Source organism: Trachurus trachurus (assembly GCF_905171665.1).
Source record: "Trachurus trachurus genome assembly, chromosome: 2".
NCBI classification, from domain to species: domain Eukaryota; kingdom Metazoa; phylum Chordata; class Actinopteri; order Carangiformes; family Carangidae; genus Trachurus; species Trachurus trachurus.
Genome location: NC_139914.1, coordinates 3,531,504 through 3,547,273, shown reverse-complemented (window position 1 = coordinate 3,547,273; position 15,770 = coordinate 3,531,504). Strand labels below are relative to the sequence as shown.

The window sequence follows — 15,770 nt, the reverse complement described above, 5'->3', positions numbered from 1 at the left end:
AATAAAATGAATAAAAAGTAAATTAAAAGAAAAAAAAACATTAAACATTTTAGTTAATTCCTGTGCACAATTCCACCCCAGCTCCCTAATAATAATAATAATAGAGCCATTTTTATCTGTGCTGTTCTTGTGTAACATGCACAGTACTTTCTATATTTTATTGCGTACTGTTATTTACTGTATTATGGTTTTTATGTACGCTGTGAAGCACTCTGTGTATCCGTACTGAGAAGGGTGCTATATAAATAAAGTACTTACTTACTAATAATTATGTGCAGAATTTGGTGTGAACGTACCTTCTGCAGCAGCGCTCCCAGTGTACCGATGCTGTGTGAGTGGAGCAGGTTCTCCTGGTTGATCTGGTGTCTCTGCAGGAAATGTTTCAGCACCAGCAGGAAGGTGGCCACCAAATTCTTCTCCAGGCGAGCCTCTGGAAAAAAAAAAACATTTGTTCCCACAGGCTGCTCATTGTACCAGCACAGTGTCTCAGTTACACGAGTCGGCTCAGGAGGGGAGGGGAAAAAAGGGAGAAACGCATACCAGAAGCTCTGTTGGATGGGAGGATGACCCAGTCTCCGTCAGCCGGCGTGGTCACATCCGGGGTGATGAACTCTGACGGCGCTGCGGGATCGCTGGCGTGCTGCTGGTCGGGGGTCACCAGGGACAACTGCTCCAGTACGGGGAACAGCACTGGCAGGCCGCCCACACAGTTGATCATATCCTGTAACAGATAATACAGCGATGCATCATGAAATAAAAGGCAGAAATGAATTATCCATCCAAAGAGCACAGGACGGGTATGTTCCTCCTCCCACCTTGATATCCCAGTTGACCACTTTGTTCCCTGTCAGGCGTCCGTGCAGCATGTTTGGAGACAGATCGAGACAGATGGGGTTCCTACAAGCCTGTCAACAGAAACTCAATGTTTAGATTCGAGTTCATCTTGTTATATATTCAGTCATTATTTTTAATTCACTTTACAAAATGTGTTGCTAACTGCTTCAATTACAGCCAATCAAAACAAATTTGTCCACCCACACGAATTTATATGACTGATACAAACCCAAGAATCACATCCACTGCTCTCTCTGCATGTCAGACAGCTTTAAAGAGGGATGGCTGAGTAAGGAAGCAAGTAATTTATATAGCACATTTCATACTCAATGTGCTTTAAATGAGGGTCACAATAAGACACACACAGTACTGGATACTGACACCGTAAAAAGACGAATAGGATTATAATAAAGCAGCATGGTAGAAGAACCGAACACTGACAACGATGCCCTTTATTTGACGATCGAAGGGACCTCTCAGGTGTATAATCAGTAATGTGGGAGGGAGCTAGGCCATTAAAACACTTAAAAATGATGAGAAGAGAAGTCAATTCTGTGTTTTACTGGAAGCCAGTGGAGAGGCAGCTGCGTGGTCCAGTTACCTTGGGTGAGTAGTGCAGCAGCAGTTTGGCTGAAAGGTCCCCGAGTTCTGACTCCTGGGCTTTGAATGGAGAGATGCAGTTTGGACCTGCAACAGGAAAGGAAAGGGAGAAGGTAAGAAAGTTGGACTGCTGTATGACTCACAATAAGTTCAATTCTGTCACGTGAACTGGACGAGCTTTCATCTTCACTGCTGATGGTTTTTATTCTCCATCTCTTCTGCTAAACACCTCCATCATCCCACTATGCACATCTTTCATTTCTAAATCTATTCTCTTCTTCCTCCCACTCACCAGCGCTACAGATGGCTTTTATGTGATTGGGCTGCAGGGGTTCGTGAAACACCATGACGCTTCCGAGCTGGCCCTGCAGCGACGTCGGGCTTCCCCACTCGCTGTCCTGCGTCCCCGCGGAGATGAGCTTAGTCACGGACTCGGGCTTCCCCCCGAGCAGCCCCCCCCAGGTGTGCGGCGACAGGATGCCGCCGAGCGAGGAGCGGGTGGTGGGCGTCGTGGCGGAGGAGAAGGGAGGGTCTGGGATCTGAGAGGGCGGCGGAGTTGTGGTGCGGTGGCCTGCTGAGCCGATGCAGCAAGACGTGAACGGCTGTGAAGTGGAGAAGAGAAGATTATCAATCAATCAGGCTTCATTTGTACAGCACTTTTCATGCCCACGGCAGCTCAAAGTGCTTCACATGATAAAAACAAGCAACTTAGGGAACACATATTGGGAGACACACTTACATTCACATACACATACACATTCACACAATAATTTTAGAACATTGGATTTTAGAGACATCGAGGAAACGCTATCTTACACTAAATCATTTGCCATGGGGAAAACACAAGATAAAATGAAGTAAAATAGATAAAATGAGAAGACTAGAAAGACACTAGATAAAATGATGGTGCGGCAGCTATAAGCTTTGCTTCAGCCGCAACCCTTTTCGACCAGCTATATAGTACTTGTTACCACCTTGAATTTGTTTTGTAGACATTTTGATGCTGTGATCGAAATAAACATTCATTCATTCATTCATTCATTCAGACACTAGATAAAATGAAGTAAAATAGATAAAATGAGAAGACTAGAAAGACACTAGATAAAATGAAGTAAAAATAGACAGGTGTAGTGGGATAAAATAGAATAAAAATGGATGAATTAAAATAGAATAAAAAAGATTATAATAAGAAATAAATAAATAAGAAATAAAATAAATTAAATAAATTAAATTAAATTAAATGAATGTTTTATGACAATAAAAATAATAATAAGAATCAGTTAAAATCAAGGCTAAAAAGGTAGGTCTTCAGTTTGATGAGATGATGATGATATTGCACATAAAATACAGTGTACACCTCCCTCTGTGACCTGCGGTGTGTTGTTTCTAACGCGGCTGCAGGTCTCACCTCCGTCATGGTGGGAAACTTGAGGGGGGCCGACAGTTTCTGCTGTCCATCCACATAAATGTAGACCAGGCTCTGTCCGAACGGCCTCTTTCCCGGTACGTGCACCACGCTGATGCTGTGCTGTAGAAAAGAAATCAGTCATCCTGTTGAAGTTGTCGTTCATTCCTGGGTACATTTGTCATCAGTGAATGACGTCGTTCAACATGACTCACCCAGAGAGAGTCACAGAAGCAGTAGTCAGGCAGCATGACTGTGACATACTCCTTTTTCGTGCATACAGCCACCACCAGCACGCCCACTGAGCTAATGAACGCCTCAAATCCCGTCCCACCCGGCGTAAAAAAACTGCACAAGATGGGGAAAAAAAAGAGGATAGAAACACTTAGAGGGTGTTTATGACTATTCTTTGCAAAACAGGTAGGAGACAAGATGAAAAAAATGTATGTACTGTATGTATCCACATTTTTCCAAAACTTCACAAACGAAAGTCGGTTTTACTCTTCCGGTGGAATTGTATGTTTACGTTTCCATGGTTTCGGTAGCTGGCATAGTCGCGGTAAACGCATGAATCTATTATCGCCAGCTTTTAGCGACGGATATCACACAAATGGACACGATTATACATTTTCTTGGTACGATTATTGTCAGAGAAGTAATCACGGTATTACAATTATCACGATTATTATGCATCAATAAATTTCACAACACTGAATGTGTAAAATCAAATATAGTCAAAATATAATTACTTTACTAATCTCTTAATATAGGACCAGTTATTGATCCCCCGGGGGAAGTGTTTGAAATATTTAAGTCATTAATTGCCATCTATACCAAATGTTTAAGTTCATTTTAATCATTTTTTTTACAATACAAATGACACGCTAACATATAAATTCCTACCAATTCAGTGTTACTTCAGATAAATGGACCAGTATCTGTGCATTTTCCTTTACTTTGGCGCACATCTGCCGATATGTATCTTTTTCGGAAAGTGACGGTATTTGGCGTTAATACCGCGATTAATTGTGAAAACAAGTAATCGTGACATCCCTATTTATGACTAATACATTTGATGGTGTTTCAGTAATTATGTCCCGATATGAAAAGAGGACATTTGAGATCCAACTTCAACGCTGATTGAATACTAAGAGGTGTTTTTTTGTTTCTTATATTTGGTTGACATATGAAACACTTCTCACCTGTAGAGCTGTTTCCTCTTGTCTTTGCTGAGCGGGCCCAGCTGATCCTGGTCCAGCGAGAACCAGGCCAGGAAGCTGAAGGCGGAGCCAGGCCAGCGCTGCACCGTCGGAGCCACGATGCCCGCCATGCTGGGCGACAGGTCAAAGTACTGCATGGCGCTCTCCAGGCCCTGCTTACGCACCATGGCGAGGAGCGCTCTCAAGGCCGCGCCCACGTACGGATGCGCCTGGCTGGACTCGGGCGGTCTGAGGAGGCGCAGCAGCCCCAGCAGCTCCCTGGCGCCCAACGACTGGGACCCCAGCGAGCCCACCAGGCCCAGGAGGCTCTCGGCGCAGGCTCGGTGTAGCCGCTGGTTGCGATCCAGGGCGGCCAGCGCTCGCATCACCATGGAGGCGTTGACGCAGGTGGCGCGGGTCTGGCGGTTGAGGCAGCTGAGGCGTCGGAGCCAGTCGGCCGTGAAGAGCTGCAGCTCCGATGAGTCCAGCTCGGGGAGCCACTGGACCAGCAGCAGCAGCGGCTCCACGTTACTGATGCCCAGGAGCCCCACTGAGGTGTGCTCTCCCTCCACCGCCTGGTTGAGATTTTTTAAATTTATTTATTTAGAAAAATAAGGCACAATGCATATTTTATTAGATATTATATACCCAGATGTAGATGCACTGGATTAAAGAAGAATACAAGAACACCAAATCTTTCTCTCACCATGTTCATCAGCTCTTTGAGGAGGTGTCTGGATGGCTGGCCCAGAGAGATGAGCACTTCATATAGGTGATTATAACCAATTCTCTCCTTGAAAACCTCCTGCATGGGCGGCAGAAAACGAGGGGAAACGAATGAGAATGAAAATTAATATTTGTGGCACCTCAGAGTCTCTACATTAAAAAACAACACGCTAAAGCTGATCTGTACGATTGAGTATTAGGGCCACATTGAGAAAAAATAGTTTTCACAGACTTCGAGAATAAAGTCCTAATATTACAAGAAAAAAGTGGCAATTTTATGAGAAAAAAGCAGCGATTTCCTCCAAGTCCGTCTCATTCTTTCTGCAGAATAGATGCATTTTCTTGCATATTCTTTTCAAAGTCCTGATACTGACGACAATGTGGTGCTGATGTGCCAAAGGATTAAGTATCTTCTTGTTTGTGAAACCTATACTTAAGTAAAACCCAACGAAATGCTCCACGGCCCTCATTTTAACAACTTTTTTCTCTTAAAAGTATCACTTTTTTCTCATAAAACTGTCATTCTCAAAGTCTGTGAAAAAATGTTTCTCAATGTGGCCCTAATACTCTGTCGTAGATCTGCAATCACTCAAAAAGTGAATTCAAGGTACCAAGGCTGCATGTGATGTGCATGTAAAGTAATGTGTTTGTGCTCCTGTTACCTTTGCAGCTGGTGATTTGTGCATCACTGTTGTCAGGGCTTTGATGGTTGCTACGGCGAGGGAGTCGAGTCGCCCTTGAAACACCTGAATGACAATCAGACAGGTCAGTGAGTCACTGGTCACAGATTGACAGGACCGCAGTCAAATCTCCTCTTATTCCAGATGGATGTTATTTCAATGGGCAACAAGCATGCATACGATTTAAAGCCATGTTCATATACAAAAGCTGTATAACGTTAAAGGGATAGTTCAACATTTTGGCAAATTGACCCATTGCCATAATCCCTATAGTCATAGCAGTAGGTTCGTTACCTTTAATTGTCAGTGCAAGCTATTTTTAGAACGGCGGAGCAGAGCCGTGAGCTGCTCAGAGCTATGCTATGGAGGCTAAAGGAATTTCTTGGTTTCCCTCATCAAACTCATCAAATACACAATCCAACAACTCCAAAATGCTCTGGTGGACAAGTTGTGACCTGCACATTCACCACGCTATGAGATAATAACACAACGTTACCAGACAGAGTTGTTTTAGAGGTAAATTCATGCAAAACAGCTGATGCGTGTTGCCTTCAGGGACAGTTTTTCAGCAAGCACCCTGTATTTACCTCGAAAACGTCTCAGTTTCGTAACGTTGTGTTATTATCTCATAGCATGGTGAATGTGCAGGTCACAACTTGTCCACCAGAGCATTTTAGAGTTGTTGGATTGTGTATTTGATGAGTTTGATGAGGGAAACAAAGAAATCCCATGAGCCTCCGTAGCGTAGCTCTGAGCAGCTTGCAGCTCTGCTCCGCCGTTCTAAAAACAGCTTGCACCGCCAATTAAAGGTAACGAACCTACTGCTATGACTATAGGGATTATGGCAATGGACCAATTTGCCAAAATGTTGAACTATCCCTTTAAAATTATAATGATCAACTTATTTAAGGCTCTGAAAACAACATGCATCACTTGGAGGAATAAAAGAGAGACTTGAGCAAAAAATGCCTTGGAGTTTGATTCAATTAGTGTGAAAACGTGAGTAAAAATCAAATCATTGATGATGGTTAAGAACCCTGTGTGTCACTGCAGTAGGAGCTGGCATCAAAGCTTGTACTGCAGATGTTACAGTGAAGATAAGTGCTGTCTTTCTGCTCCAGGTAAAAAAAAAAAACAATCCTTTTAAAAGCATGAAGATGTGGCTGGAGCAGAAAGCGCTCAAGGCTTGGTCAAAAAACTTCCACCTGCACACACACATACACACACAAAAACAACAAAGAAGTACCTCACAAAAAGCATGCAGCCCATAAAACATAAGCCAAACCATGAGAAGGTAAACACAAACACATCTCCATCCAGCTCTGTCCCGCTCGTGACCAACATGTTCTGGCCCTTCATTCATTTATTTATTTATGTATTCATGTATTTAATGAACATGCAGCTGTAGACCGGTTGATCCGACAGAGAGAGTCTTTGGACCAGCTGGACAGGGAGGGACTGTGGCAAAAAATAAAAATCAACAAAAACACTCAAATCATCGCCACGGAGTCCAAGATCACACACCAGGCCAAGGTGAGAGCATTCCAGTGTCACCCACAGTTTACCGCAGAAAACCAGGACGATGTGTGTGAGGGGGGAGGTGGGGGTGGGGGGGGTTAGGGAGGGAGAGGGAGTGAGGAAACTGAAAATGGCAATAACATAAATGAGATGACATCGACAGAGGCAGAGTAGTCTCTCCACAGCAAGAAGACGGATTTAGTTTTAGGAATGGTGTCGGTTTTTTTTTGGTTTCGTTAAAACTGAACAGCTGTTTTTGGATATTAAAGGGATAGTTCACCCAAAATTAAAATTCATTATCTACTCACCCTCATGTCGACTAAGGGCTGGGAGAAGTTTCAGAGTCCTCCGTGCCTTCTCTGAGTTACAGCGGGGCTCGGCGCAGCACTGCATGTCCATATGACGGTTGCGAACAGGGCTCACTTTTCTTCGTCCAAAAAGCCCCAAGAAGCCCCAACATGAGAAATTGTTCCGAAGAAAATTAAATAAGTCTATATTTTAAGCTTGTTTGTAGCGAAAGCTCCCAGTCACTGTGAACTGAGACACCGGGACATATTTAATTTTTTTAATTTTTTTTGGAACAATTTCTCATGTTGGGGCTTCAATACAAGAGGGACATTACAGACGAGCACCATGGAGGTATTTGGATGTTTTTTGGTGTGTCTTTTTGGACGAAGAAAAGTGAGCTCCGTTCTCAACCGTCATATGGACATGCAGTGCTGCACGGAGCCCCGCTGTAACTCAGAGAAGGCACGGATGGCTCTGAAACTTCTCCCAGCCCTTAGTCGACATGAGGGTGAGTAGACAATGAGTGAAATTTGAATTTTGGGTGAACTATCCCTTTAAAACTGAACAGCTGTTTTCAGATATTAAGCTCCACCTTTTTTTGGTAACAAAGACCTGTCTGTGTGTGCTAGTGTGTGTCATCCAGGATTTTTTTTTTTCCACCTGTATTCACATCAGTGGAGGGATTATATCTCACACAGGTGGCTCTAAGCACAGAGAGCAGGACAATCGCTGGTTTACTAGTCGACGCTGCATCGTTCAAAAGACAGTCAGTTTAGACATTTCAACAAAAAAAGGGAAGTGACTGAAATGTTTTAATCGATCATAATCATCCTGTTTTTATTTCATCTCTCCAGCTGCTTGATAATGAGTTGCACATGGTGTAACTTGGAGCTTGTATGATCAAATATGGAGAGTTCATAGCATAATTCAATTCATTCATATTATTAGAAACGAGCTGTAAGGACGTCTGTCACTTTGGGTTGTCAAAACAAAATACAGGTGCATCTCAATAAATTAGAATATCATGGAAAAGTTCATTTCCAGTAGTTCAAGTCATGGACATACTTTTCAGAGGACCGACATTTCCATATTAAATCTTTTTTTTAATTATTATTCATCTTTTGTCATATTCACATTTTTATTTTTTTATTTATAATATTGAATTTTAGGTCTTCATTAACTGTGAGCCATAATCAATACAGTTGAAAGAAATTAAATAAATAAAGATTCTGTGTGAAATAGATCTATATAATGTATTAGTTTTACTTTGTTAATTGGATTACTGTTTCATGATATTCAATTTATTGAGATAGACATGTATTGTATACCTTAAAAATGACAACCGCTAACACTCACTAATTATAATGTGATGTATTGATTGTTTTTCTGTGTAAAAGCATTTTAAAAAAATTGGTTTTGAATGTTTTTACAGTTTTATAGCAGGTTTTTCATTAAACCTACATTGTCTTACAGTCTACATACTGATCTGGGGTCTTGCTGTGTAGAGACTCTGTAGCTCTGGTGAGGTCAAGGTGGTGGTGGGTCTTGGCAGCAGCAGGTGAAGGTGAGGGGGCGGGTAGATGGATGGTAAGGGAGGAGGGGGGAAGGGGAGGGGGAGTGGGTTTAGGTGAGGTCGGGGTGGGGCTTTCTCGGTGGTACCTGAGTGTCCCTCTCTCCTGTCAGTAACCTGTTGTTGGTTATATCTTTCTGGTCCTTGTCTGCCGCCGTGCACCTAGCATTAACCAGCTGACACACACAACAGGCAACATGTCAACACAGCGTGTGTGTGTATGTGTGTGTGTGTGTGTGTGTGTGTGTGTGTGTGTGTAGGGGGGAGGGGGTTGATAGAGAAAGAGAATGGAGACAAGGAAAAGACTGAAAGGTGCAGGAAGGGAGGGGGGGGGGGCAACAAATGTTGTATGTGGAGGAGAGAGGGCGAGAGGTTAGAAGCCAGGACCCTCAGCAGGGCTCGCTGTGAGGAGGAGGAGGAGGCGTGTTGGTGATCCAGCCTTGCTCTGGGGGGAGGAAACATGCAAGGTGGGCAAAATGCTCTCGTTCACACTGCAACTGTAAGATCTACCCATGACACACAGGCTGAACCACACCTGGACAGATGCAGCCACGTTTCATGTAAAACAGCTGAACTACTGACTATCCAGAGTTATGGAAACTAACCACTTCATTATGTTTTAATCTTTAATTTATCGGACATCTGCAGTTACTACATTTTGGCAAATTGGCCCATTGCCATAATCCCTATAGTCATAGCAGTAGGTTCGTTACCTTTAATTGTCGGTGCAAGCTATTTTTAGAACGGTGGAGCAGAGCCGTGAGCTGCTCAGAGCTACGCTACGGAGGCTCATGGGATTTCTTGGTTTCCCTCATCAAACTCATCAAATACACAATCCAACAACTCCAAAACGCTCTGGTGGACAAGTTGTGACCTGCACATTCACCACGCTATGAGATAATAACACAACGTTACCAGACAGAGTTGTTTTAGAGGGAAATTCATGCAAAACAGCTGACGCGCGTTGCGTTCAGGGACAGTTTTTCAGCAAGCAGCCTCTGTATTTACCTCGAAAACGGCTCCGTTTCGTAACGTTCCATTATTATCTCATAGCGTGGTGAATGTGCAGGTCACAACTTGTCCCCAAAAGTGTTTTGGAGTTTTGGGATTTTGTATTTGATGTGTTTGATGAGGGAAACCAAGAAATCCCATGAGCCTCCGTAGCGTAGCTCTGAGCAGCTCACGGCTCTGCTCCGCCGTTCTAAAAATAGCTTGCACCGACAATTAAAGGTAACAAACTTACATACTGCTATGACTATAGCGATTATGGCAATGGGCCAATTTGCCAAAATGTTGAACTATCCCTTTAAACTATAAACTGCATAAAAATAATTAAACTAGCTTCTAGCTTTGACTTTAAAATGCTGCTTACATGCATCACTAATCATGAAATATTTTATATAACAGCATAACCTGCTGAAACAGGACTTTCTGCATGATGACTACCGGTACTTTTATTTTTTATTCTCTAAGCACATTTTGCTGATAATTACTGTACAGCACTATACTGCTGCTGCTGCTGCGCACCCCAAAAAACATTTGCTCAGTTTCTGACTATAATGAAAAACATTCTTGTTCTGGAAGAAAGACAAAAATGTTATTGTTTTTTCCTTCATGTCGGGGTAGTTTTAAATTTATTATGACATATATATCTTCTCATTACTGTGAGGATCAACATTAATTTATCTAATTACAGCTAAAACACAAAACAAAAACTATGTGTAAATATTTAGATGGGTGTTGAGCAGTAATCTGCCCTCAAGCTGGTCATATGTTTATTGTTCTTCTTCTCTTTTTAGTTTTAGTTTTAATTTAGGGTTTTATTATTTTTCTGAGTCTTACATAAGTAATAAAACAACTCAAAACAAGCCTGAAGCTCTGCTATAACTACTTCACTCTGAGAAACTATATGACCATATAAAAACAATGTTTTTAAATGTCTCAAAAATAATGAGACAAGATCACAACTTCAAACAGCTTCATGATCTTGTAGTATCAGATATAAGATCTGGTTGAGTCCTACTGGTAGTTTCAGGAAGAGCATTTGATTTCAGGCAGCTCTGAGCTCTTCTTAGCTTAGAAGAATAAACACAAACACCAGCCAGTCACACACTCATAACTCTGTATTCAGGCTATATTTAGATAAGAGGACCTGTGCTGTTACCTTGCTGTTCTGCAGCAGTCGCGTCAGATGCTCAAAACAGTTACTGTTGAGGAAGATGGCTTGTAGAACCGGCCTGTCTGAACACAGGAACATGTCCCTGATAGTGTCTGAGAGAGGGCAGGGAAGACGGAGAGAGAATTGACAGAAAGAGAAACAAAGGCAGACATAGAGTGAAGAGGTAGAGTCGTTCACGTTAACCCATAAAAGCTTCAATTTTTGCAAATAATTATTGAACTACAACAAAATAGATGTATTATAATAACCCTACCTAGCATGTTTACTTGCAGTGCCACAAATCGGCTCTCCCAGTGGCGGCCCAGTGTTTGCACTCGGCCCTTCGCCTGCTGCTGCTGCTGCTGCTGCTGCTGCTGTTGCTGCTGCTGTTGGGCAGCAACCACGGCGGCCGGGTCCGAGTTGAGCAGCTTAAAGTAGTTCTCCAGCACCGAGGCGATTTCCACCTGCCGCTGGTCGGAGCTGGAGGCCAGGAGGCGCTGCACCACCTCGCGCAGGCAGCCCAGGGTCAGCAGCGCTTTGCGGTCGGGGACCTCGCTGTCCCAGTCCTCGCCCTCGTCCGACGAGCAGTTGCCCATGGAGCAGTCGGCCAGCACCCGCATCAACACCTCCATGGTGGCGGGAGAGATGGCCAGCAGAGCATTCCTCTGTCAGGGAAAAGGTGGGAGGGTTAGTCAAAGGTTCATCAAAGCAAACCTCTCAAGATAAGCACATACCACAGGACACACCGCCCCGTGAAAACAGAAACCTGACACTATTTCAAGCTTGTTTGTAGCGGAAGCTCCTCTTCCCAGTTCGTCCAAATTTGACGAACCGGGAAGAGGAGCTTCCGCTACAAACAAGCTTGAAATATAGACTTATTTAATTTTTTAACATTACATACGAGCAGCATGGAGGTATTTGGATGTTTTTTGGTGTGTCTTTTTGTTACGAAGACAGTTGGTATCCATTTGCAACCGTTATATGCACTGCTACGCCGAGACCCCCTGTAACTCAGAGAAGCCACGGAGGACTCTGAAACTTCTCCCAGCCCTTAGTCCACATGAGGGTGAGTAGATAATGAGTGAAATTTCAATTTTGGGTGAACTATCCCTTTAATAACATGGACTGGCATCTAAATATTTAAGTGGCTCTTAAATGTTAATGCACTATATTTAAAATATAACTTTGCTGACTCCAGAAAAGATAATGTTTTCAGAGAATGGTCCAGCATTTGGGGAAATGTGTAACGCTGAATTTATAGTTCAGTCAATTAAAGCAGAAGTGAGTGATATATTTGTGTTATTATAAGTCTTAAATAGTTATATCTTCCGACAGCAATCACTTACATAGAGTGTTTGGACTGAAACACGGGTCTCTCAGTCCCTCTGCTCTGCTCTGAGCCGAAGAGAAAACATTTATCGTATCCTACAGTTTTTATCCAATGAGGAGAGAGAACGGCATGCAGGGCTGTGTGTGCAGCCAAGGAACGCCGTGAATGTGGTGACGTAGCGACGAGGACTGTTATGGTGCGTTCAAGGAAACTCGTTTTTTCCGACCTGTGAAGTGGTACCAGTTCGATCTGGTACGAGTTCACCGGTCGGAAGTTACGAGTGGCCGTTATAGTGACTTTCACCGGTAAAACAGGTCAGAAAAACACGAGTAGGTTGCCTGGAACGCTACAAAGTCGTAAGTTGTGACTTGAAGCTGTAATTTACGATTTCAAAAGCCTGCCTGGAACGCAGCATTAGCGAAAACGACCGGATCACTCACTTCTGCTTTAAATGTACCGATATTTGTTTTAACACAAAAACACAGGAAGTACAGCATGTATGTGGTGGAACTATTTCACAGAAACACCAACAAGCACTTCTCTACCTTCATATTTACTGTATACAAACAACTGCAGGAGAAGAAACTTATAAAACGGTTGTTCTTTAGTTGGTTCTACCTGAGGTCTGACTGTTTTATGACAACAAGTCGGTGCTTGAAGCTGTGATTTTTGTGAGCTGGGTCTGTGGTTAATTGAGCCTTTTAGCTATTAAATTATTCACTGGAAAGAAAGCACAGGCACAGCTGGTTTATTGCTGCTCTGTGGGTAGTCTATGGTTTCTTCTTTCAGCCATAAAACACACTTCACTGCTACAGTACATGCAGAATAATACAGAAACAGCTCCTCCTGTAACACACACATAAGTAGAGCTCAAATGATCAGTCGTAAAATAATTAATCGAAAGGCGATCATTCATCAAATACTGTATCAACACGTTTTTTTTTTTTTTTACAGTTTTCAGTACATTGACTGATTATCACCAGATTAACTATAATAAAAACACATGCATCTGCATTTAAGTGGTGGTGTCAGAGAGCAGCAGAGTTGCAAGTTGATTTTTGTGCACGGGATTGCGTGACACTGTTTGTCACAACAAGGCATTCACATGCACATATACAGTATCTATATACAGTATGCTCTATTATTGTCAGTCTCTAATAATGATGTGCAAACAAAGTAAAGCTAAAGAAAGACATTCTTCCAAACAAAACAGCGGAAAATTTACTGCAGACAATACTACCACAAAACAAAAGGAACATTTATTTCCGTGTCATAATTATAAGAAGTGTATGCTCATGTTTTACGGCCTGAGAGCGGTGAGCCCGGGTGAGAAGATTTAATGAGACTGAATGAAATGTGGTAAATCCAGAAACTCACCTGATCACCAGCTACTATGGCTCCAAACAGGTGCAGCAGGCAGCATTTCAGACTCTCCTTCAGATGCTCGCTTTCCTGGAAGCACTCTAGGACACACACACACACACAAGTCAATTAGTTTGATCTGTTGGCGTGATGTCAACTGTGTAAACACAACACAAACCGAAACTACACCTCGCCTGTTGAACAGTTGAAGCTCCGGCGTTTTATTATTTAATAAACTGTCTCTTATGATTTCACACGCGCAGAAAGACACACACACACACACCCTTCATACACACAGAGGCTCAATGAAACCAGATAAGATAGTTCGTGCACGTGGGGCACAAACACAGGCAGTCATGTGACTAGTCCTGCCAGTAACCTCTGGGTCGCTGTGGTCACAGTCATCCATTAACTCATCTGTCAACACGTCCCACTGGGGGAAGAAACACGACATCTTGGCTCCGTGATGTGTGGTTTCTTCATCTCAATGGTGGCACAGCTTCATTTTTTCAATTCAATTCTCACATCACTTTTTTCACTCTTTTTTCTGTATTTGATCTTTGACGGCACTCCCTCTTTTTTTTTTTCTCTATGCACAAAACACACACACAGTCTGTCAGGTCGGGCCTTGAGTTGTGTTATCTCTGGTGCCAAACCACAGCAACCACACACACACACACACAGGACGCAGGACAGAAAGGGGAGTATTTGTTCAAAATGGCCGCCAGCATCGCTGAAGTGGCCCCGGACAGACACCATTCGCTATCGGCTCATCTCAACGCCTGGCAAACAGAACAGGGGACACAAAGAGCGGATTCAACTGCACCCGGAGAGGGAAAAGAGGAGGAGGAGGAGGAGGCAGCGGGAGCGAGTGAGTGACGGCATACATAGTTATTTACTTCTGTTTTCATTTTAGTTTATATTTCTTCATCTGTATTTTGCATCTTACATTTACATCTGTTCTTTCATTTACTATTGTTATATGTTCTCTATGACCTGACTGCACATACTATGTCTGTATGGATGTGCATTGCGCATATAGACGTGTATGCTGCAAATATGTAACTGTATAACAAAGTGCTCTGAGCTGAGGCAGCATCATGCACAACACAACTGGCTCTGTGCTGCACAGAGAAGAACAGAAGCGGAACAGAAAGCAGGAGACTTACGGTAAAAGAAGGGAACAAACTCAACGGTGAGCGGAGCTGCCTTGTACTTCTGTCTGCTCCTCTCCACTGTTCCCAGCTGCTCCCTGCTCGGTGCAAAGACAAACAAGCAAAGGAGAAAAGCATAATGAGAAACAACTAGTAATAATGAAGAACACTTTATTTTCTGAAGATCATTACTCCTATTTTGCCCAATAACCCTTTTCTCATCATAACAACACAGTGCCTGCCAGCGCCGACTCCGGTGAGCCAGTTACTGTGTGTTTGTTGCTGGATGGTGTTGTTACCCGCAGGTTCGATGCCTCCAGTTGTGGTAAGGGTCATAGAGGCTTTCACAGAACGCCAGCGCGTGGCGGACAAACTCCTCTGCTTGGCTCTGATCCGCCATCTCCTTCTCTTTGGTCTTGCTCTTGAGCTGCAACAAACACAGACACAGACCCACATCACACTTGGTTTTACACGTCTGACTGAAACTAACACTGCATATCACAACGACACACTTTATCTATATATATATATATATATATATATTAGGGCTGTCAATAGATTTCAAAAAATTAACTAATTAATCTCACAATTTTCTGTAATTAATCGCGATTAATTTATCAACGAATTAACTGCATTTGTCCTCTTATGACTTGAGCTTATACTGAAAATGTATTCATGTATAATCATCAAATTAGTGTAGAATAAACACAAAAAAGTATATTTAAATTCAAAGACTGACTTTCTTTAAACTTTAAACACAGTTTCTCTCCTATGAAGAACAAATTTGGCACAAAAAAGGCCACTTGCTTATATTCTCCAACAGAAATAGTAACAAAACAACCCAGGCCTGTGTTGAAGTGCAGGTTGAATATCAAAACCATCAAGACCACTCCAGACCACTTATGGGCATGCGCCAACATACAGTATTTTGTTTTTTCCTTTTTTC

The 15,770-nt window shown here is 42.8% G+C and overlaps 1 protein-coding gene across 3 annotated transcripts in view; it reads right to left on the bottom strand.

Annotated features, from left to right (window-relative positions):
* nbeal1 (neurobeachin-like 1) overlaps positions 1-15,770 on the bottom strand; it is a 53,399-nt gene that overhangs the window by 24,018 nt on the left and 13,611 nt on the right. For all 3 annotated transcript variants that reach the window (XM_083990840.1, XM_083990838.1, XM_083990839.1), the window contains exons 6-20: positions 15,124-15,251; positions 14,840-14,922; positions 13,686-13,771; positions 11,253-11,643; positions 10,985-11,091; positions 5,427-5,510; positions 4,745-4,843; positions 4,042-4,613; positions 3,055-3,187; positions 2,843-2,962; positions 1,727-2,036; positions 1,436-1,521; positions 816-905; positions 541-721; positions 297-430 (exon numbers count right to left, since the gene is read on the bottom strand). In XM_083990840.1, the coding sequence (XP_083846966.1) occupies positions 297-430; positions 541-721; positions 816-905; positions 1,436-1,521; positions 1,727-2,036; positions 2,843-2,962; positions 3,055-3,187; positions 4,042-4,613; positions 4,745-4,843; positions 5,427-5,510; positions 10,985-11,091; positions 11,253-11,643; positions 13,686-13,771; positions 14,840-14,922; positions 15,124-15,251 (2,604 nt within the window). The remainder of the gene's footprint in view (positions 1-296; positions 431-540; positions 722-815; positions 906-1,435; positions 1,522-1,726; positions 2,037-2,842; positions 2,963-3,054; positions 3,188-4,041; positions 4,614-4,744; positions 4,844-5,426; positions 5,511-10,984; positions 11,092-11,252; positions 11,644-13,685; positions 13,772-14,839; positions 14,923-15,123; positions 15,252-15,770) is intronic.